The 21,222-nt window shown below is 51.5% G+C and overlaps 1 protein-coding gene across 2 annotated transcripts in view; it reads right to left on the bottom strand.

The window, feature by feature from the left end:
* CD99L2 (CD99 molecule like 2) overlaps window positions 1-21,222 on the bottom strand; it is a 33,553-nt gene that overhangs the window by 6,483 nt on the left and 5,848 nt on the right. The window contains exons 2-8 of one of the 2 annotated variants that reach the window (XM_033072227.1): window positions 9,097-9,162; window positions 7,074-7,112; window positions 5,264-5,344; window positions 3,346-3,438; window positions 1,620-1,682; window positions 565-600; window positions 375-488 (exon numbers count right to left, since the gene is read on the bottom strand). In XM_033072227.1, coding sequence (XP_032928118.1) covers window positions 375-488; window positions 565-600; window positions 1,620-1,682; window positions 3,346-3,438; window positions 5,264-5,344; window positions 7,074-7,112; window positions 9,097-9,162 — 492 coding nt within the window. The remainder of the gene's footprint in view (window positions 1-374; window positions 489-564; window positions 601-1,619; window positions 1,683-3,345; window positions 3,439-5,263; window positions 5,345-7,073; window positions 7,113-9,096; window positions 9,163-21,222) is intronic. The other variant, XM_033072228.2, reaches the window with a different exon arrangement.

The following is a 21,222-nucleotide window of genomic DNA, read 5'->3' as shown; positions in this document are numbered from 1 at the left end:
TGCCCCTGCTTCCTTCCCTGCAGCCTGATGAATTTTTATTGCTTGTTGAGATTTGGGGGGGTTTAGTTTGTTTACTTTGGGGTAGGATTTTTTTTTCATATTTACTGTGTTTGGTAATGATGGTTGGGTCTTGGGCTGTGTTTGTGTGGGGTGTGAGGAGCAGTGCTAGCCCTGGGGGTGGCAGTGGGTCCTGGGGCTGCTGCTGCTGGCAGGTTCCTGTCTGTGCAAAGCCTGGCATGGGGAGGCTCAATGACCTGTGGTTGGGGCTTTGTTCTGCCAGCTGGGGGACACTGGGTGGAGAATGGCAGTGGGGTTCAGGGTGAAGCGGGTGTGTGCTTGCTATGTGCCCTGGGGTGCTTGGGGAAGGAACTTACGCTGGATGCTGAAGCAGAACTTCTTCTGCTGGTAGGAGATGTAGCTGGAGACAGCCCCAATGAGCGCCATGACCAGGCCGCTGGCAATGCCGGCAATTGTCCCTGTCTCTGCCACTGTGGGGCACAGAGAGAGCTTTGTGATGGGCACACACACCACCCCTTCAGTCTCACCATCCACTGTGACACCTACCGCTGCTGTAGTCGTTGTCGGTGTTGCCACTGGCACCTGCAGAGACACAACCCCGTCAGTATCCCTGCAGCCCTCTGCTCCCCTCACTGCTGTGCTGGGAGGGAGGGGACACACAGCAGAGGAGTGGCAGGGCAGCCCTGGCCTGGGGGTGGGCAGATGCCTCTATGGGATGCAGCATTTCTGCTGCCCCACACTCCACTGAGCTGCTCATTTTTGCTTCTGAGGGCTTTGAAGCTTCTCCTCTCCCTCTGTGTATGCATGGGGAGTTTTGGGGGATCCTCTGCATGGGACACCTCTGCCTGTCTGGCAATTACCCTCACCCCCACCTTTTGCACCTCCACTGCTCAGTGTCAAGGGAACACCTGAAGGGTGTCAAACTGCTACACAGCACACATCACAGGGAGGTCACTGGCTGAGCTCCACCATGTCAGGGAGCCCTCAATCGTCTTGAAGTCTATTTTCACATCACCTTCCCTGAGAAAGTGGGCTGGGAGAAGAAGCTGCTCCCACTAGAAACTGCAGTCCTTGCCAAGCCACTTACATCCTGAATTTATGGAAGCAGGTCAGTAATGTATTAATGCCTCTGATGCATCTTGTCCTTGGCACAGGGATTTATTAAATGTTGATTAGGCTCATGGTGTTCAGCTCTTTATGTGACTGCTTTTAATATTTAATGCTGTGGATCCTTGTGAACAACTTATCCGATTGTTGCTGGATTTCCCCCTTGCTGCAGACATCGGTGGTCGTGTGGTGAAAGGCAAATGAAAGCATATACCCAGGCATGGCACCAGGGTACCCTCGAGGTGATAGGGGAGACACAGGTCCCATCTGCCCTGGTGGCACAGCCTCCACAGAATCAAAACCAAGCACCTCCAATGGCTGGCAACAGGCATGACCACAGAGGCCAAGAACTTTGCCCTTGTTTTCATGGCTGAGACCCCTTTTGCCCCTGCCAGGGAGGTGAGCAAGGCTCTGCACAGAGCTCTTTCTAGGAGCTGGGGGTTACCCCGAGCTATGACTACTAAAGAAAACACTGTACGTAGGTCACCACTCACCCTTCTTCTTGTCTGGGCTGTAGCCACCATCCACAATGCTGGCCAGGTCATCATCTGAAAATTCTTTAAAAGAAACAGGAACAAACAGTGTTTGGCACCTGAGGGAGCCACAGCTGTGCTGGAGGTTGGGATCATAGGCTGTTCCATCCCCATGTGGGAATTGGGACTGGTCAAAAAGTAGTACTGCTTCTCTCACAATTACCAGATGTTAACCCTGAATTACTGTAAGCTAATAGAAGAGGTAATAACTGACTAGTTTAAAAGCTACTGTATTTTTTTAACTGAAATGACTGATATTTAAGAGGATGATGACTGATAATCACAAATTATTGGTAATTTAAGAGTTCGTTAAATGTTTTGGTGGTCAGCCTTGGCTGAGAGTGGAGGCGGCAGGAAGAAGTGGTTTGTGTGTGCTGTGGCCATGCTGCTGGGAATCAGTGCGCCCCTGGCTGCACCAGCTGGGCCTGGGCAGCACCAGCTGCTCCTGCAAGCAGGAGCTGACAAGGGTCAGCTACCCTTCCCAGAGGGACAGAACAATCCAGGGGAAAAATTAAACATATGTTTTGGTACATATGAAAAAGTTATCTTGTAGTGGGCAAGTGGGCAAATTAATGCAGGGTAAATACAGAGAAACCGGGTCTGTGAATCTGCAGCTGAATGAGCAGTGCTGTTGAACATCTCAGCTTCAGTTCGAGGGGGAGCCCTGGCGTGCAGCAAAGTGATTAATGGGAGCAGAGATGCAACACCAGGACAGCAAAAGGTTCCTCCTCTGATGCTGTGCATTGGGAAGGATTTCCTTTGCCTTAACAGCCTGGAAGAGACTGCCTTATTCATCAGCTTACCACAAAAACCAGATGTATGGGCTTAGTAATGAGTGTGAAACGAATGAAAGCCCTGACTATGCTGGAGCCTGGAGAGGTCCCAGGCAGCCCAGGGAGCGGCGATGCGAGGGGAATGTGTGTGCTGGTTTGTGGCCAGTGCCACGTTCCAGCAGCTCAACGCCTCAACCTTTCCTGCAGGAGCCAGAAAACTCAGCAAGCCCAGAATACCAAAGTGCAAACAAGTCATCTAGTTATTACAATGTAATAAAATACCTGCCTGTTAATTACACATGTGAGCAGGGTATACAGCCATCCCAACATCAATAAACCAGCCGTGCAAAGTCTGTTTCCCAGCTCAAGTGCTCAGGGGAACAATCCTCACAGACAAATGATTCATTCACTGGAGCATTTCAGAGATGAAAAAAGAAAGCTGCCAGCCCATAGGGTGTGTTAGGCCAGGACCTGAACCTGCTGGAGATTTACACCTTGGCATTGACTGTGAACCCCAGCAGCTCGTGCCCTCGGTTAAAGAGCCGTTGGGTATGGGGATGTGGGGAACTCAATACAACCTCCACAATTTAATGGATCAGAAGAGACCCTGGGGGAAAAAACCTGCACAGACAGGGAGCAAGTCATTAGGAAGAGCCCCTCTCTGCCAGGGACCATTGAGGAAGAGGATCCTTCCCTTCCCAGGATCAAGCTGCCTGTGGAAATGTCCCCACTCTGAGCAGGCAGGACAGGGGCAGTGGATGCTGGCAGTGGGCAGGACATCTGACCAGGCACTACCTGTTTCTCTTTATCCCATCACTTGGTGGGAATTGTGTCAGGCTGGGAAGGATCTCCTACAGGCCCCAGGGAACAGCAAGGCTGGTAGCAAGCAGGACAGAGAGGAGAGGTCAGCCTACCTTCACCTGGCCTTACATCTGGCCTCCTAGCATCTTTCCCATCATTCTTATCATCAAGGGCATCAGCCAAGTCCAAATCCATAGGATCCTTTTCTAGAAAACAAGACCAGGATTAGCAGTGTGGTGATAGGCTGAGGAATTCTGCAATTAATTCATTAATCAGGGAAAAACACCATTGAAAAAGATGAAGCTCCAGACATAAGCATTTCCCAATTCTGCTATGGGGCCTCATGACAGATCTTCCAAACCCATCCTGTTCCATGTCCCCATACGCTGTGATGGGAAATACCATGTCCTTCCTGCAAAAACAGTGTCCCCATGGCTGGAGTGCCAGGTAATCAGATAAATGAGGCCAGAAGAAGTCAGAGCCAAACTGGTGCCCTGGGGACCCAGCTCCTCCAGGGAAGGAGGTGGCTGTACCATGCTCACATGCTGGCTGGAATAGCCTGTGACTTCATTCCTTGGAGTTATTTTCCTCTCTGAATGCTCAGTTGGCTCCCCAAGCTGCCTGGCTCTGACAGAGGATATTGCCTCTGATAAACAGCAGCTAAAACCCTGGTACAGAGCCAGCTGAGCTCCTCAGCCCTCCCACCAGTGCACTCCTGAGTTTATTCTGATCCAAACCAAAACCTCACCTGGGCAGGCAGCTATATTCCCAGCTGGGTGTCCTGACCCTGTGGGTGTCTGCCAGCGGAGCCCAACATGGCTGTGCTATGATAGGGAGCACAACCAGCTCACAGCCTTCCACAAGCATGGGAATGAAGCAAACCACTGAGGTCCCCCAGTAAATGCAGGGTAATGCTCAGATGCCCTGTCCTCTCTGTGGTTTTTAATAAGTAATTTCACACCTATAAGCCGCAACCTTTTGACTAAAATTTTGGTCTGAACCTGGAAATGCGGCTTACACTCAGGATAGGTCAATATATGAATGAATTTATGAATTTTGCCGACCTGGAAGTGTGAGCCGCGAGAGCCGCAGAGCCCTGGCAGCCATGGAACCCCGCCGATCCCACTGTCCCTCACACCACCCACTGCATCTGCGCCCGGGGCCGTCCGGCACTGTGGGCACACCAAGGCCCCGCAGCTCTGTCCGCTGCGGCTCCACCAGGCTCCCAGCCCTTGGCGCAGTGCCGCACTCACCCCACACACGGTACAGCCACAGACACCGGCGGGTCCGGGCTCCACACTCCCTGCCACTGCTGTGCAGCACACGGGGCAGCAGCACCTCCGCCCGCAGGGCCCCTCCGAGCTTGCAGCCCCCGAAACTGGCGGACCTGGGCTCTGCGCTCCTGCCCGTTGCTGCGCAGCGCATGGGGCAGGGCACTGGCCCGGCCGGTGAGCAGCAGGGCCCACCCCAGCACCGGGGTAGGCCAGTGTGGCGCTTGGCGGGGCTCCACTGCTCAACAGGAAACTTTCCCGCCTGCAGCCCCCGCTGCCTCTGACAGCCCGGGGCAGGAGGTCCCCAGCCTGCCCAGCACTGCTGCCCTCGCCCCCCCGGACCATGCCCTCCCCTCACCTGGGTGAGACCAGAGCCTGCAGGTTTAATAGAAGTGAGTGATTTTTCTCTGTATTTTTTTTTTTAGTTTTTAGGCTGTGTTTAAAGGCTACCCTGATCTGTGAAAAATGTTTGCAAATTGAGCACCTGCCAGTAAACCCCGCAATGGCTCGACTGTTACTAATTCGTTACTGTGTTGCACACGGGTCCTCGCTGCGAACGAAAGTGCAGCTTATAATCAGGTGCCGCTTATAATCGTGAAATTACTACTTGTTTTTTATTCGAGGTGTCTCAGGTGAGCAAACAGATCAAAGGTTGGAAAAACCAGGATGAGGGCAGTACCACCATCAAGGCATATCCCAAATCCTCCCTCTGTGCCAGCAGCACAGCTGAAGTGGCAGGGGCTGTGGAGATTATGCTCACCTGGCTTACGCTTAGGAGGGGCTCTTGTAGTTTTTGGCTGTTTGGTCGTAGTGGTGCGAATGACATCCCAAAAGCCATTGTCTGAAGGGAGGAAAAAAGACCAAAATTATGTTACCCTCTGAAACGTGGGTTCAGATGAGTGCTGTGTGGGGAAACCCCCACCTGCTATGAGACTGGGGCTGCACTGGGCCAGCTCAGTGCTCTGGTCTTTACACAATTTCAGCTCATACTGGGGGCACCCCTCCCTCTGGGTGCCCTGGGGATGCTCGAGCCTCTGGGGAGCCCTGGCTTCCCTGCCTGGGGAAGGGCTTGGGAGTTGGCTTGGCTGGTTTGGTGGTAGTCTCCACAGGCGTGTCAAAGTAATCAGCCAAATCAAAGTCTGCAGGAGAGAAGGGATTGTTATACTCCTGTTTGTAGAAACAGCACAAGGCTGTTGGCAAACATCCTGCTCTGTAGGTGTTGTGCAATGGTGCCACGCCATTGCCAGGGCCTCTCACATCAGGCTGGAGCTGGAAAGGGTATCCAGCCACTTTGCTGCTCAATTGTAACCTATCACAAAAGCTTCTGAAAAGCCTGGCCACCATTTCAGTCCCCGCCATCCAAGTTGTGGCTGCTGCTCAGCCCCAGCAATCTCAAAATAATTCACTTTTGGACGAGTCCTGCTGGTACCTGCAGCATCTCCTGAGACCTGGTGCAGATGAGAAGGGGCTGTGGGACTGAGCTAGCGGCTGGGACGCTGCTCCCTGTGCAACTGCCCATGAGTGACCTTAAGCTGAACAGGGTATGCACAGAGAGGGGCCAGGGCACAGGAATCTACTGCAGAAGCCACTTAGTGCCATGATTAATCCAAAAAAACACTCCCTGGGGAATAAGCAACTGGCTGAGACAAAGCCTCAGCCTCCACACGTGTCCATTTCCCACTGGGAGATTACTGGATCAAACAACCTCTCGTTCAGGCTGTGATCCAAACACTGAAGCCCTGCATGTGCCTCTGGCACTTGGCTTTTCTTGTGTCTAGCAAAGACCATGGTGGGAAACGAGCCAGACAGTTGAATTTGCCTAAATTTGTGCCAAGACCCTCATGCAGGGGTGAGTGGATTTACTTCTGAGCGCTCCTCTGATGCAGTTTATTGCAGGCACCTCCAATGGGACTGAGCAACCTTTCGGCTCCTGTGACCATGCTATATTTAACAGATAATATTTAATCTGTTTGGCCAGAACTGAGCCAGAGGAGCTGCTGGCAACAAAATCCATGTGAATTTAAGGGAGCTTCCTCAACTATGGCACTGCTGGGAGCTGGCCAGCCAGCACATTTGATGTGTGCCAACAGTTAGACCCATTCTGCCCTGTATGGGAGCGTCACCAAGACAGAACTTGCCGTGGAGGGTGTGAATATCTTGGAATAAATAAAAGAAAGAAAATATCCTCTGGATTTCCTCCTGGAAGAAAAGCTAACGGGTGTCATGCAGACAGGAACAAAAGCTCTTGTGTAGCTGAGCAGTGATTTGTATATTCTCCATTAGGATACTGCAAAGTGTGTGAAATTCTGCCTTGGTTGTAAATGCTCTGCTGCCACTCACCTTCAGCATGGACAAATATCAATATTGCATTTCTTTGCCTGCACAGAAACTATGCACATGCACACACCAGCTCCATCTTCCCTATGGGCAAAAAAAGGGGTCCGAAAGCAGCTGCTGAGGGAGCAGTACTCAGCCACACACGGGCAGCCCAAGGGGGCTCAAACAATTCAATCCCACGGGAAGTGCACCCCACATTGAGCTGAGATGATGTGCATGCAAGAAGGTCTCACCTGTCCCACCTGCTGGCTTTCTGGGGCTCTTGGGAGTGGCTGTGACAAAACAGATGGGGAGGAAAAGTGTTAGTCATAGGCATCTCCAAAAATGTCAACTCTGGATTGAGAATGAATGGCAAAGATTTCACCACAACTTTCTGACATCTGCATTTGTAAACTCAGGGCACAGGGTCATGAACACTCTGTATAGCCACAGGGATCAGTACTGCCCATAGGTGAAAATGGAGCCAGTGCTCCACAGGACACTGCTACCTTGAGCTGAGCCAGCATCCCATCCCAGCTGGTGAAGAGCAGGGAGCTGCAACAATCTGCTCTAAGGCTCCAGGATACAGCAGCAGACAGGCAAGGGCAGACGCTGTACTGAACAGTGTGGAAGCCAGCAGTGAGTTGCCAATGTTTCGGTGTCCCCAGCCTTGTCAGTCAGTCCAGTGACAGATGATTCCCATGCCATATTATGCACAGGAGGTTCCCTGTCAGCTGGAGGATTTTCAGTGACACCCTGATACTCAGATCCCAGCACCCCTGGCTGCTCCTGGACTAAAACTAGCTACAGCCAGCCATTGAGGGGGGAGGGAGGGAGGGAGCAATATGGAAAACACTGCCTATTAATAGTGGCTGGCATTACCAAGTTTATGAATAAATTATGAGCAAGAGCTGTGGCTGCTCCATTCCCATTAATTTCCATTAGACTGGAATAGTGCTGCTGGGCTTCATTTCCAGCATGCTGGTATGGTTTGATGTGACCCACCTCCAGACCCTTGGTTGCTTTATTCTGGGGCTGACATCATGAATCCAGAGTGGGATGCAGCACTTGGGGAGGCCATGGGGATAGTGCTGCCTCTTCCTTTCCCTCGCTGCAGGGACTCCAGCCTGGAGAACACCACTTTCCCTCCACATGAGGTGGCCATTAGTCATTTCTAACCAGGTCTCCTCACATGCTGCATTAAAGGGCTTTTGCAAAATTCTACATGAGCCTCATCGGCCCTGTGACCAATCTGATGTCCCACGGCCTATCCTGGCACACTGCAGGAGAGCTGCAGAGAGCAACCTCTATTCCACATAAACTCCAAAGTAACACAGCAGAAGTGTCTGCTGTTAGACTGCAGCTCAAGAGGTTTCAAACACTGTTACAGCTTTCCCTTTGCTACACATGGGTATATTCTGCCTGATCCCAGAGCTCGGCATGGTCCTGGGTCAGGGGACAGCCACTATGAACTGCATGAGGAATGCTGGGCAGCAAGGGGTCCTGGGTGCTGGCATTTGCAGCTCTGCCACAGCATCTCCATGGCTGGGCAACAAAGGGAGCCAGAGATGTGTGTGAGTGCACAGTGGTCTTGGGCTCAGCCCTTGGCACTGGGGGAAGGCGTGTGACATTTCCTAGGAAGGGAGATGAGTCTCCTCCCATTTCTCAGCTGCTGTGTTGGCAGTTAGGTTTTGCCCTTGGGGTGTAAAATACCAAAATACTGAATGCTGCATGCCAGCAGTGAGGCAACCCCTGAGGAAGTGAGTTTCTTTTGACTGATGGGCTACACTGGAACTCCAGCAAAGCAGAGCAGTGACCTCATGCACCACTTGCTTTCCTGGTCCCCACACTGCAATGGGAGCAGGGAAGGACCGATGCTGCTCCTGCCTGGTGGGACACAGCATGCTGCCCTGCCTGGCTGGGAAGGGAAGGGCTGATGCACTGGTTCCAGGCCAACAGGGCCAGGCCTGGTGGTGGGCATTACTGGGGGATGCAAGGAAGCCAAAAGGGCAAGTTGAGTGCCATCGATACCTCACAGCACAGGTGTGCTGTGCCTCTGTGGTTCCTCACACAAGTCAGAAAGCAAAGAGCACCTGGTCAGCAGTCAGCTTCTCCAGGTACATCCCCAACCCAGACCCTGTGTCTTCCAAGCAGAGAGGATGAGACAGTTGTATCCTCTATCACCCTCCCACCAGCATCAGATCCCAAAGAACAAACTGCATCTATTAACATCTGTTTGTTTTCTCCTCTTTAAAACAATGAATAAATGTGACTTACGTCGCCTGGTGACAGGGTCAAACAGGGCATCTTCTAGGTTGAGTTCATCTGTGTCATCCCCATGACCTGGAGACAAAGAACCAGCACTGTTTTTACTCACTCCACACAGAGTAAACCACCTTTAAATCAGGCATGGCTAGACTTGTTTGCTGCAATTGCTTTAGTTTTTTGCTGTTTTTTTCCAAGCCTCACCCAGCTCTGGTGAAGAGGAAGACATCAGCCCTCTCCAAATGCTGACTGTTAAATGCAGAGCAGACAACTCTGGATTTTCCATTTGTCTGCCCTAAAGGATATGGTATAAAGACACATGTTATGCTTAAATTTGTCAAGGAGGCCTACCAATTCATCTCTCAAGCTGCCACTCATCTCTGGCTGTGCTCACAATTACATGATTGCTAAACACCATGAAAACATTGGGACAGTGCAGACAAATTCCGTGGCAAACAAAAAAGCCCTATGCCCCTCTTCTTCTCAAGTGCCTTTCAACATCAAAGGCTTTGCATGAAAAAGCTGCTGCTGGCTGCCAAGCACGACTTAGCATTTCAGAGGCGGCCTGCATCTTTCTGCTTTGGAAATGTGAACCAGGACCAACCCCCCATCCCAGGGATATACGTAACAGCCATGGGCAGATTTTTTTTGTTAGAGATGCCTCACCACAACTCCAGTCCCATATCCCAGGGATAACTCAGGGCTACATCATGTTCTCCTGCAACAGGGCCAGCTAATCCTTCTTTTCTCTGTCTCTTTTTTGCATGGCATTAATTACTGTTGACTTACCCTAGTTCTGAATGTATTTGTCTTGATAAATTCATGCTTTTACATCTCGGAGCATGCTGAGTAATTAATATCCTTTGGGTTTGCTAAGTACTGCAGCACTACAAGAGAACATTAAAATGGCTTTCCTCTTATTCCTACTGCTAAATGGATTTAGCTATTGCCACCTGAGCTCCAGTGTGCTTCATGAATAAATTTTAAGCTTTACTGACAAGGACAATAACAATGGGAAGGTACCACTCCATCAGAAAGCAGGTATCAGTGTTTCAGTGAAAAACTTTTACTGAGAGTGGTCACTAAGTACAGCAACAGCTGCAGTTCTGGTTCCACTTACACACACATCACCCCTCATCGTCATTTGCCGTCTGTTAAATGTACTCTCAGCAGCCCTGAGGGTGATGTATGTAATATATGTGCAGGGGTTGGGGCTGGGAAGTCACTGTGGGCTTCTCCCCCTTGGCAAAGGCTCTACAATGGGCACTGCTGGAGGGAGTGTATAAAGAATGAGTGTCCTAGGCCACAGTGGGTTTCATCGAGCTGAATGATGCCAACACTTCCCAGCGAGCCTGGAGGAATGGCCAGCAGCAGGTGATGCAGGGAAAATCCATGTGAAATCCACAGGGAGAGGCATGTGGAAGAGCCCTGCTCAGCACAGCAGGGCTGTGTCTGCCACCTTCAGCTTCCCTCCATGCTTCTCTCCTCCCTTTCCAAAATTTTCCCCTCTTGAGCCATATTGCTGGTGAAATATTGGCACTGTCAGGCAGGCGATGCTCTCCTGCTCTGACAGCCTGGGTGAAGCCACAGGATTAACAAGTGGTCTGTCAGTGTGAAGGAGTGAAGCTATAGAGGAAGAAGAGAGGAGGAAGAAATGTGCAAGACCATCCACAGTGCTGAAAAACACCTGCCCAGCTCCACAGCTTGCATGGGGCAGCTGCCAAACCACCAACATTCCTGCTGAGACTCAACACACTCATCACTGTGATGGTCAACTGCCCCAACCTTGTCAGTCTGACAATTTGGTGCAGTCTTCCTTTCACAGAATGGCTTTATCACCAGTCTTTACTGGATTTCCAGGAACTAACAGGACTCCATAATTTTTGTCTTTCTACTTAAAAGCATGCTTAAAAATAGGCAGAAGGTGAAACCCACATCATGTCTCTGGTGGGATGAGAAGCATTACCAGCCTGAACAAGGAAAATGTTCCGACACCATGTGAGCTGGCAGGAGAGATTGGTGGCAGCACCAACTCACATTATTATGCCAGCAGCCCTCCCTTCCCTCTCCCTCGCTCCCTCTGCTCTCCATGATTAAGTCAATATTAAGGCACTGGCTCGCTGCACACTGAGCCCTGTGTTAGCATATCCCCCCCACACTTTGCCTTTGGTGCAGGAGCCCAAATACCGAGTGCAGGAGTTGCAGGGTGTGTGGACCTGCCAGCTGAGAAGCAGAGAAGCTAAGAAGCACTTACAACCTCCCTGGGCTTGGTGACAGCCTCCTTGGCAACTCTCCCCACAGGATGAGAGGAGGGTGCCCTTTCCAAAACCAATCTCCAAAGAGCCAGCTGGCACATGAGGGGACCAAGGGGGGCGAAAGGTGCTCAGGGCCCTCCATCCTCATGGGGCTGAGGTAAACAACGACTGCTAAAGAGTCCTCAGTTGGAGCTGCATCCCGGGGGCTTTCCCCACACTGGTGGGAGAGGTGGGAATGTTGCCCAAGCGAGTTTTGGGAAAACTGTGGATGCACTGAATTGCCCAGTAAAACCTTCCCAAAAAGCAGCAGTGCTTGGCACAGCCCATTACTCAAGGCTTTCCCAACACTGTCCATGGCACGCCAACATCCTTTTCCAAATTCCCCTAGGCATTGGCAAGGGTTAGTAATAGACTGCCAGTTAATTGAAGCTGACAATATCTCTCTTTCATGCAAAGGGTGTTACAGAGCTGTATTAGACCTTTTATAGATCAATAACCAAGCACTGCTGTCACAGGCACACAAACTCCGCTGCTTGCTCCAACAGATAAGACTGGAATACTCTCCTCATTTTTACTCTGTTATTAAGTGGTAACAAATCTGGTACTTCATGGCCAGACACTGCAAACCCCACCAGCTCTTGGTATGTGTGTTTGTCGTGGACATGCAGTTGTTTGGAGGCAGCACTGCTGCTCCCTGCACTGTCCTGTGCAATCCCTTTGCTCCTGGAGCCCTGACACTGCTCCACAACGACTGGAAAAGTGGAACTTCCAAAGCCCATCCTCTGATGGGTACTCATGCACAGCACAGACTATCTTTACAGTACGGGTTTATACTTTTTGGGAGAGGTTGGGGCCCACATCAGCACTCACAAGCTGCTGAGTTGCAGCAGAGTTTGCCTGTAATGCCCATGAAGCAGTCAGGGTTATGCTGGCCCTGACATGTCACCTCCCCCATAGGACATCCCTACCTACACCTGTCTAGCAGTGATAAGCAAAACCTCTCTGTGCTGGTTGCTCAGTGCTGGGGAGTACTATGGGATCCTTGGTGGGGCTGGTGACTAGGCTAGTTTGGGTTATTTTTCTCCCCATCCTTGCACTGGGTCTTTGGAAGAACTCTGCTCTTTGGCTGCTGAGAGAAAACATACCTCCTCTTGGGGCAACTGGAAGCAATTCCAGCCCTGTGTGCCATCAGCCAAGGGCAGTGGAGCACCCATGGGACTGCAGCTCTAGGGTGAGGTGAGAATAGGCATGCGAGATACCTTTCCCATATTTTTATTTAATCTGACAATCCACAGAGACCAAGCTGGAACATCACATGGCACCCAATATGAATCCCCCAAAACCAGACTGGGGAGGTCCAAAGCTGCAGCTGTGTCCAGCAGAAGCTGTAGAACAGAGGTGAGAGTTATGGCCGAGCCAGCACTGCAAATTACCCTCCTCCCCTTGCTGAGTCCCCTTGCCTTGCCAGGAGTATTTTTAATCAGAGCTACCTGCTCTTTGAAGGAAGAAGATTTTTGTGCCTTAATGTATTCCCTCCTCATTATTTTCTGTAGCAGGCAGCTCTAACACACAATTGTACTCGTCAGCTTTTTAGTTTTTACAATTATATATATATTCTAATTAAGCCCCTCTGTGTGACAAAGCTTGAATTACAGTATCATAATTCACACCCAGTATATAGCCAGGCTGTCTGCAGCACTCAGAGTGAGGTGATTCCATTTTTAGCGCAAGCCCACGGATCTCTTTGTGCAATATATATGTATTTAGCTTCCCTGGGAATAGAGAGCCTGCGACGGTACAAGATTGACAGCCTGGGAGATTACAGGAGAATGCAAAGCAGGTACAAGGGCAGCAGAAAGTAATTCCAACTGCCTGACTTATGCATCCAGCTTAGGAGCAATGGAGTGGGCAGGGAAACAGGAAGAAAGCAGAAAAGCAAGTACTGTGGTAGCCAAAAGGGTGTCCCCAGTGACCAACCTCCTTTCTGGCTCCAAGTTATCCTGGCATTTGTGGGTGGGTGGGCCTGAGGCTGGGCACCCACAACTGTGCTGGGACTGCTGGAGATGGTGCTGGGAAGGAGGGGCTTGGGAACAGAGCTGTGTTGCTGGACCTCTGGGCTGCACCTTTGCAGTGGCGTTTCTGCCATCTCAGCAGAGACACAGCCCCAAAAGTCTGTCAGGAGCAAATAGCTGTTCCTCCATGGCATGGGTCTGCCCTGCAGCACCTGGGGTGCCTGGGGCAGCACTGAGTGTCCCAGGGAGCTCTCCTGGTGCAGGTGATGGCACACCACCACCAGCCAGAGCACAGCAGATCCCAGCCAGGACAGAGCTTCCCATTCGCCAATGCCTCCACCACTGCTGTCAGAGCACTGGCCCCAGCCATTGCCAAATGTGTGGGATATTTACTTGCAAATCCCAAATTCTTGCTAATTGCTAAGGCCAAAGCCCAGTTCCACGTGTGCAGGGAGAACTGGGGTGTCACAGTCTCTGTTAGCAGGGCTGGTGGGGCAGGTGGCTAAGGGCAGCTTCTGTGCAGCTGCACTGCTCCCTGCAGAGAGGCCAGGCTGCCTCCTCAGCACAGGTAGCTCTGCCTTGAAAATTTTGAACTTCCAATCCATCTCCTCAGCCTCTGCCAGGGAAGACTGGCTGCCCTGCACAAACAAGCTGTCAGCAGCCTGCCAAGGCAAGGGGTGGAAGGGCTCTGCTGAGAAGGAAAGTATGGGAGAAACATCCCCCTGCATCCACCCCAGCAGTGGGACCAACAGCTGATGCTGGGGATACATCAATCTAGCCCAGGGCATGACCAGTAAAGAGCAGTAGGATACATTCCCCCAGCTGGAATGACCCCTGCTCCTTCAGGGCATGAGGGAATGCTGCTGTCCTTGCTCTTCCATTCTCAGTGAAACATTTTGATTTTCAGAAGAACTAATCAAAACCACTCTTGATTATGGCAAAAACAACCTCTGCTGATTTTTTTTTAATGCAATTAACAAGGGTGTATGGTAATTCCAAGCAATCTCACTCTTGAGATTAAAGGAAAGCCTGCCAGGAAGCACATGAATAAAGCTTTAAGATGAGAATTTGCATAATGAAGATTTTCTCTTCATGGAGGGACTGATGGTGGTTGTGTTTGAAATCTATTCAGGGAAATGCCTAAAAGCCTCCACTACAGCCATGGCACTGCTGTCCTGACCCATACAGGCTCCAGCACGTACACTCCCTCAGGTCCCTGCTGGGAACCCCAGCTCCACGACAACCCCAGCTCTGCCCTTTCCTCCAGACAATGCCTTGGGATAGGGGGCAGGAGAGGCAGCACAGCCCCAGTGCAAGTTCTGAAGTCTGCAGTTCAGGGCAACACACCTGACTTGAGCTCTAAGCCACAGGATAACACCACAGTTCTGTGTGCCAAGGCAGCTGCATGAGAAGCAGGTGTCCATTGCAATTTGATTTCAAGGCTTACTAGGAATAATAAAAACTATTTGACAGTGATACCCAATAAGCTCTACACCCAGCAGGAGTTATGGAGCTGGTGAGGAAAACGTGACCAGCAAAACCAGCCTGAATTGGGCTCCCTCTCAGCAGACATCACTGGCACCACGATGTGGGGCAGGGCCAAAAGGGTGTCCTGGTAAGCAGAAGGTAAGCCCTCATTGGGACCTGCTTGGCCACACACTGGATGCTCAAGGGATGCAGTGCCCATCCAGCCTGCACCATGCTGAAGGCCACATGAAGGTCTGACTGCATCTTCTCCCTACCTGGTGTGGAAGGACAGACCTCCAGCTTCCTTCCAAAGCACCTAAAGAAGCAGCACCACCCTGCATGCCCTGCCATGTCCCACAGCCCCAGGGGACCAGCTGGGGGCTCAGTCTGTGCTGCCACAGCCACACCGTGACCTGCCAGCAGGTCCCTCTGCAGACACCAGACACAAAAAACAGCAGGGAGGAGTTTCTTATCTGCTGCCCCCCTGCACAGCCTTTCCCACTCCTCCACAGCAAGATTTAAAACCTCAGATAGAAGCGCCCTTGACTTGTCCTTTGCCAACAGCTGCATCTGGTAACTGACTTGCACAGAGCCCACCCTATTTACCTCTGGACAGAGGCTGCAAGGAACCCTTGAAAGCTGAGGGTCTCTACCACAGACAGACAAACACCTCTGGGTGCCAGCAACAACCCTGAACAGTTCTGAGGGAAGGCAAAGCACCATCAAGATCAGCAGGACCACAGCCAGGAAAGGGGTTTCCCATTAAATGCCTTGGGCTGGCAGCTGACGGCCAGGTCTGCCCCATCTCTGACTCCACAGCAGTGTCCTCTCTCTGACCTCATGTGAGACAAATGTTTCAGTAGCTCTTCCACCACAGGATGGTCCAAGACCAGGTATCCCTGCTCTGCCAACACAAGATACCAGTCAAAACAGTTTTCTTCAGTATCGGCACTCAAAGATTTCCAGGTTTCCAGGGTTCTCTGCCATCTCAGTGCATGGAGCAGGTGATGTTTTCTAAGGACCTTTAATATGATAGCTGTTCTTTGAGGTTTATGTGAAAGATGGCTCTGCAACAGCACTGCCAAAACCTGCTTTCAATTAGTCCCAGAACAACTGCACACAGAGTAAAAGGCTGAAAGGTCTAAAGCAGAAATATTTAAGGTTCCTTCCCTTCTGGGGCATGCCTAAGCCCAGCTCTGTACCTGTGATGAGGATGGGGTGATGCCCAACTTTCTGTGCCTGCACTGGGTACCAGGACATTGTGGCCAAGGACTAAGGAGGGCAGGACAAGCTCAGCCTATTCCAGCCCTCAAAGGAACTCAGCAAATCTCTGACCCTCCCTGGGACTGTGGGAAAATGCCACTTAACTTAAAAGCGTATCTGGTAAGAAAGGGATCTTTCCACTTTATTGCTGCTTGTTTGGAATTTTTTTAAGGATGAACTATGTATATACCTGTCGGGGGTTAGGTTTCTTTACGTTTGTTCCTTCTTACCTATAGAATTTTTCCCACGGGTTGCTGGGAGACGCTGGTTGCTGGTACTTACAGGTACCTGAGAGAACAAAGGGTTGGCTGGGCCCAGGTACAAGGAGGGTGGGGGCAGCTGCTAGCTCTCGGCTCTGCGGCTTTCGGGGGATACGCTTGCTTGGAAGCTGCTGGGGCTTGAGGAAAGGAATTCACCGTAACCCAGCCCGGAGCTTTTCTTCTATGGGGTGAGCTTCTGCTCGTGAGAGCTGCCACACCTTATTAACACCTACCTTACTAAAAGAGGGACCTGTCAGCATCTGCTCATGTTGCCGAGAATGCTAAGCCCCGTCCCTGCCCTGAGCCCCTGTCCCTGCCCTGCTCGGGCCAGGCTGTCCCTGAGCCCCTGTCCCTGTCCCTGCCCTGAGCCAGGCTGTCCCTGAGCCCCTGTCCCTACTCAGGCCAGGCTGTCCCTGAGCTCCTGTCCCTGAGCTCCTGTCCCTGTCCAGCCCAGGCTGTCCCTGTCCCTGCCCTGCCCAGGCTGTCCCTGAGCTCCTGTCCCTACTCAGGCCAGGCTGTCCCTGAGCTCCTGTCCCTGAGCTCCTGTCCCTGTCCAGCCCAGGCTGTCCCTGTCCCTGCCCTGCCCAGGCTGTCCCTGAGCTCCTGTCCCTACTCAGCCCAGGCTGTCCCTGAGCCCCTGTCCCTGAGCTCCTGTCCCTGTCCCTGCCCGGACCAGGCTGTCCCTGAGCCCCTGTCCCTGTCCAGGCCAGGCTGTCCCTGTCCCTGAGCTCCTGTCCCTGCCCAGCCCAGGCTGTCGCTGTCCCTGTCCCTGTCCAGCCCAGGCTGTCCCTGTCCCTGTCCGGCCCAGGCTGTCCCTGAGCCCCTGTCCCTGAGCTCCTGTCCCTGTCCAGCCCAGGCTGTCCCTGTCCCTGTCCCTGCCCTGCCCAGGCTGTCCCTGTCCCTGTCCAGCCCAGGCTGTCCCTGTCCCTGTCCCTGCCCTGCCCAGGCTGTCCCTGTCCCTGTCCCTGTCCAGCCCAGGCTGTCCCTGAGCCCCTGTCCCTGTCCAGCCCAGGCTGTCCCTGTCCCTGTCCCTGCCCTGCCCAGGTTGTCGCTGCCCCGGCCCCGCTGCTCCTCCGGCGCTGCTCTGGTTTCTCTGCCTGCAGCCCCGCACTGCCTGCAGCCCCGCACCGCCTGCCCTGTCGGGCCATCCCTCGGTTCCAGCTGCCTCTGTGGAGTTCTGACACATCTCGGCCACCAGCCCGCGATTTTTGCTCATTCCTGCTGTTCCAGCTCAGTGCTCCTCAGAGTTCTGCAGGGGCACAGGGATCGACTGTCCCAGGGCTCTGTGAAGCAAAGCCTCTCCATCCTTCCCCTTCTCAGCCAAAAAGGCTGTCATGGGGTCCCTGGTCCCAGTTTGTTATTAATTCCCTAGTTGTTGTTGTTTTGTTTGCCTTGTTATACTTACTAATAAAGAACTATTATTTCTATCCTCATATCTTTGCCTGAGATCCCCTTAATTTCAAAGTTATAATAATTCGCTGGTTTACATTCTCTAATCCAAGGAAGGGTCCTGCCTTCCCTAGCAGACACCCGTCTTTCAAACCGAGACAATACCTAAAGGGGAAAGGATGTGGACAGCGTCATTATTTTATTCCCACACACCAACCACTTCACAAGAGGCCAAGGGGAAATTAGCACTGAACCAACTGCACAGGATGGAGAATGGTAAAAGATGACTTTCCAGTGATGGAAAAAAGCAACAGTGTCACCCTGGGCTCGGGTTTGTCCCCACCAGATGCTGTGTGCAGGCCTCTGCTGGAGAATGGATTACTGCCCTGGCAGTAAGGGAAGGGGAAATGTGGGGGTGCTGTGACCACTGCCCAGCAGGCACCAGCCTGCTTTCCCCAGACGGAGACTGGTGCAGCACTGCCAAGAGCCAGCCCTCCCAGGGACAGGCAAGCTGGGACAAGAGCAGGATCTGAGCTGAAGCCACTCTAGGGGCAACCTTGGCACTCCCTGTGCCCAAGTGGAGCCCTACTGGAGTCCTGGGGATGGCCGAGTACCTGCCTTCCATGGGAAGTGGGGCATCACTTCCTTACTTTGCTTCACCTGTTAAACTGCCTTTATCTCAACCCACGAGTTTTCTCACTTTTACCCTTTCAATCCTTTCCCTCACCTCAGCGTGGGGGGAGTGAGCAAATGGCTGTGTGGGGCTGAGACGCCAGCTAGGGTTACATCACAACAGCTGCTTTCATGTTTTCTTGCCTGCTGGCCATTCAAAGATTACAATGTACATCCACATCAGCCATTTGATTTCTGCTTACACATTAGGTAATGACTATGAATTTGCCAATTGCCAAAGACACCTGTTTATCAGTCAGACAGCAAATTGTGGCATGAAAGCATTTTGTTCATAACTCAATGCAGAACAACTGACGACAAAGTCAGTGATGCAGGAGTCCACAGAAAACTGAAGCAGGAGATTAAATGCTTATCACCTGATTCCCGATGGAAAAAGGTTGTTCTCATCAGATAAAGATCAAGAGGAGGTGCTGTAGTTAAAAGTAGGTAAATAGGGAATTACACGGTAAAAATGCTGGTTCATCACTTGGGATGTGATGCTCCTGTTGTGCTATTTAAAATCAGAAGCCGAGCAGTAGTGGGAATGAAGACTCAGGTAATGCTGACAGATGGAGCAGGGCTCTGGGAGAGCCTTCTCTGGCTGAGAAGGTGTCTGCCCTGTCACCACAGCTGCACTGCGGGGCTCCTGCCTGGCCACCGCTGTCCCCGCCTTCCCACAGCACCTCCCTGTGCAAACACGGGCAGAGGCTGAGGCTACAGCCTGTGCTGCTCACTGTCTGCACCCTCCTCGCCCACCCACACTCCCGCCGTGCTCCGGGTCATTCGGCTCTGCTGCTCCTGGAGCATCCCGGATCCAGGTGGTGCTGCCATGAGGAGACAGCATGGAGAGACAGCAGGGTATGGGGCTGCACGCTACAAGGAGGAAGCAGCAACTCGGAGATTATTTTGAGCAGGTGGTGCAGGAACTGGTGGTGATTTTTAACCACCCAGCCAGCAGCTGTGAGCACACCCCTCCTGGCTTGCCCACAGGGAGGGAAGCTGTGCCACAACCCTCAGCCTTTTCCAAAAGCTTGTTTTCAATAAGGTGAGTGTGGCTCATTGCTTTCGTAAAGGAGTCTGGAAAAGTCTCTGAAAAGGGGAGTCTGGGATGTGTACCCAGCTTCTGCTACTTCCCATGCCCAGCACATGCTGCATCCCCATCACCCAGAGAACAGGTGCTGTACAATCAGAGCACTCTGTGCTATTAATGTGGCATGAAATAATTTAAACATAAAACTAGGTGCTCAGTGAGTTCAAAGAGAAGTCCAGCAATAAGGTCTCTTGCCCTCTGTGACCCTACACGGAGAGAAAATAGCACCAACACTTACAAACCCAACTGTTTGCAAACTGTTGTGGCTCAGATTTTTCTCTGCAAGAGTAGAAATAATTCACTGAGTTAAGACCACCATTACAAAAAAGAAAGAAGGAATACACTGTATTTTCAAATATATGTTTAACCTCACTTAAAAATGCTCTATTCTCTGCATGAGGTGAAAGACATTTGGGATCTGTGGGTTTTCTTTTAAAAGTATAAGGAAAGCTTAGTGCTGTCCTGGGATGGGGAGGAGAGGGGCAGTGGTTGGAAATAACAAACTCCAGTTTCTTCAAATAATTACAGAGAACTGCATGGCATGGGTTCAGTGTCCCTTGACAGTGCAAGAGACAGTGTCACCAACAGCAGTAGATGGGGCCTGGCAAGTGGGGCCAGTCTGAACATCCACCCCAGCATCAGCACCTGGAGCAGAACCCAGCCTGGCTAGGTCACAAAGCCAGGGGCTCAGAGCAGGCTTGCACCAGCTGGACATATCACCCTGGATGGGATGGATTGATTTTGGGGGGATGCAACCACTTCTGCCTAGCGTTGCATTGGCCTACGGTTGCAGAGTGATTTTAGATTGGACATTTGAAGGAATTTATTCACTGAAAGGTTGATTAAACATTGGAATGGACTGCCCAATGAGATGCTGGAGGCACCGTCCCTGGAGATTTTTAAGAGCCTGGACATGGCACTCAGTGTCACTGTGTGGTTCATATGGTGGTCTTTGGTCACAGGCTGGACTCAATGACCTCACAGGTCTTTTACGACCTAATTGATTCTGTGACAGTCTGGCCAAAAGAACTACCAGGTTGAGAAAATGTGCTAGGTAAAGTGGCATCAATTCTGGGTCTTTCTACCTCTTCAGACACTGCAGTGGACTCTAAGCAAAGCTCCAAGAGGAAGGCTGTGTACCAGATGGCAGGATGGGACCTGGGGAGGTTTTTACTCTAAATTATTCCACATCAATCTGGCATTAGTTTCACTCAGATTTTCCTGTCTGGAAAAATGACCCAAATCCTGCAGTAGAAGGAACACCTGAATGGAGGTGTCTGATCCCACAGAGACATCCCACCAAGCTGCTCAAGTTCACCCCACAGAGAGATCATATAGAGATCTGACATTAAGATAGAGACATTCCCCAAGCTCCAAGGACACTTTTGTCAGCAAAGCTTTATAGACACATTAATGTGCTGTTCAAAATCTCATCAGCTCTATAACATCTGCTCTGCAGCGCAAACACCTCTTCTGCTATCCACAACTGGGGCTGGAAACCTCTTCTGCTTGTTTAGCTTTCACCTTGTACCTTCCCAGAGCCAGAGCTGCAGTTACCCCTAAACACCCAATCCAGAGCATGCTCTTCTGAAGCAGGATTTCAGTAAGATTATTCCAACTTGGACAAGCTGTTTTTACTCAGACTCCTTTGTGCATAGCCAAAGACAGCATTTCAAAGGGCAAGCAAAATTCTGAGCAGCTCTCTTTCCCCAAGGTTTTGGTTTCCCCAA

The sequence above is a fragment of the Catharus ustulatus genome, chromosome 14, assembly GCF_009819885.2.
Source record: "Catharus ustulatus isolate bCatUst1 chromosome 14, bCatUst1.pri.v2, whole genome shotgun sequence".
In the NCBI taxonomy this organism is placed as follows: Eukaryota; Metazoa; Chordata; class Aves; order Passeriformes; family Turdidae; genus Catharus; species Catharus ustulatus.
The sequence above is the reverse complement of the archived record's forward strand: the minus strand, read 5'-3'. Positions and strand labels throughout refer to the sequence as shown.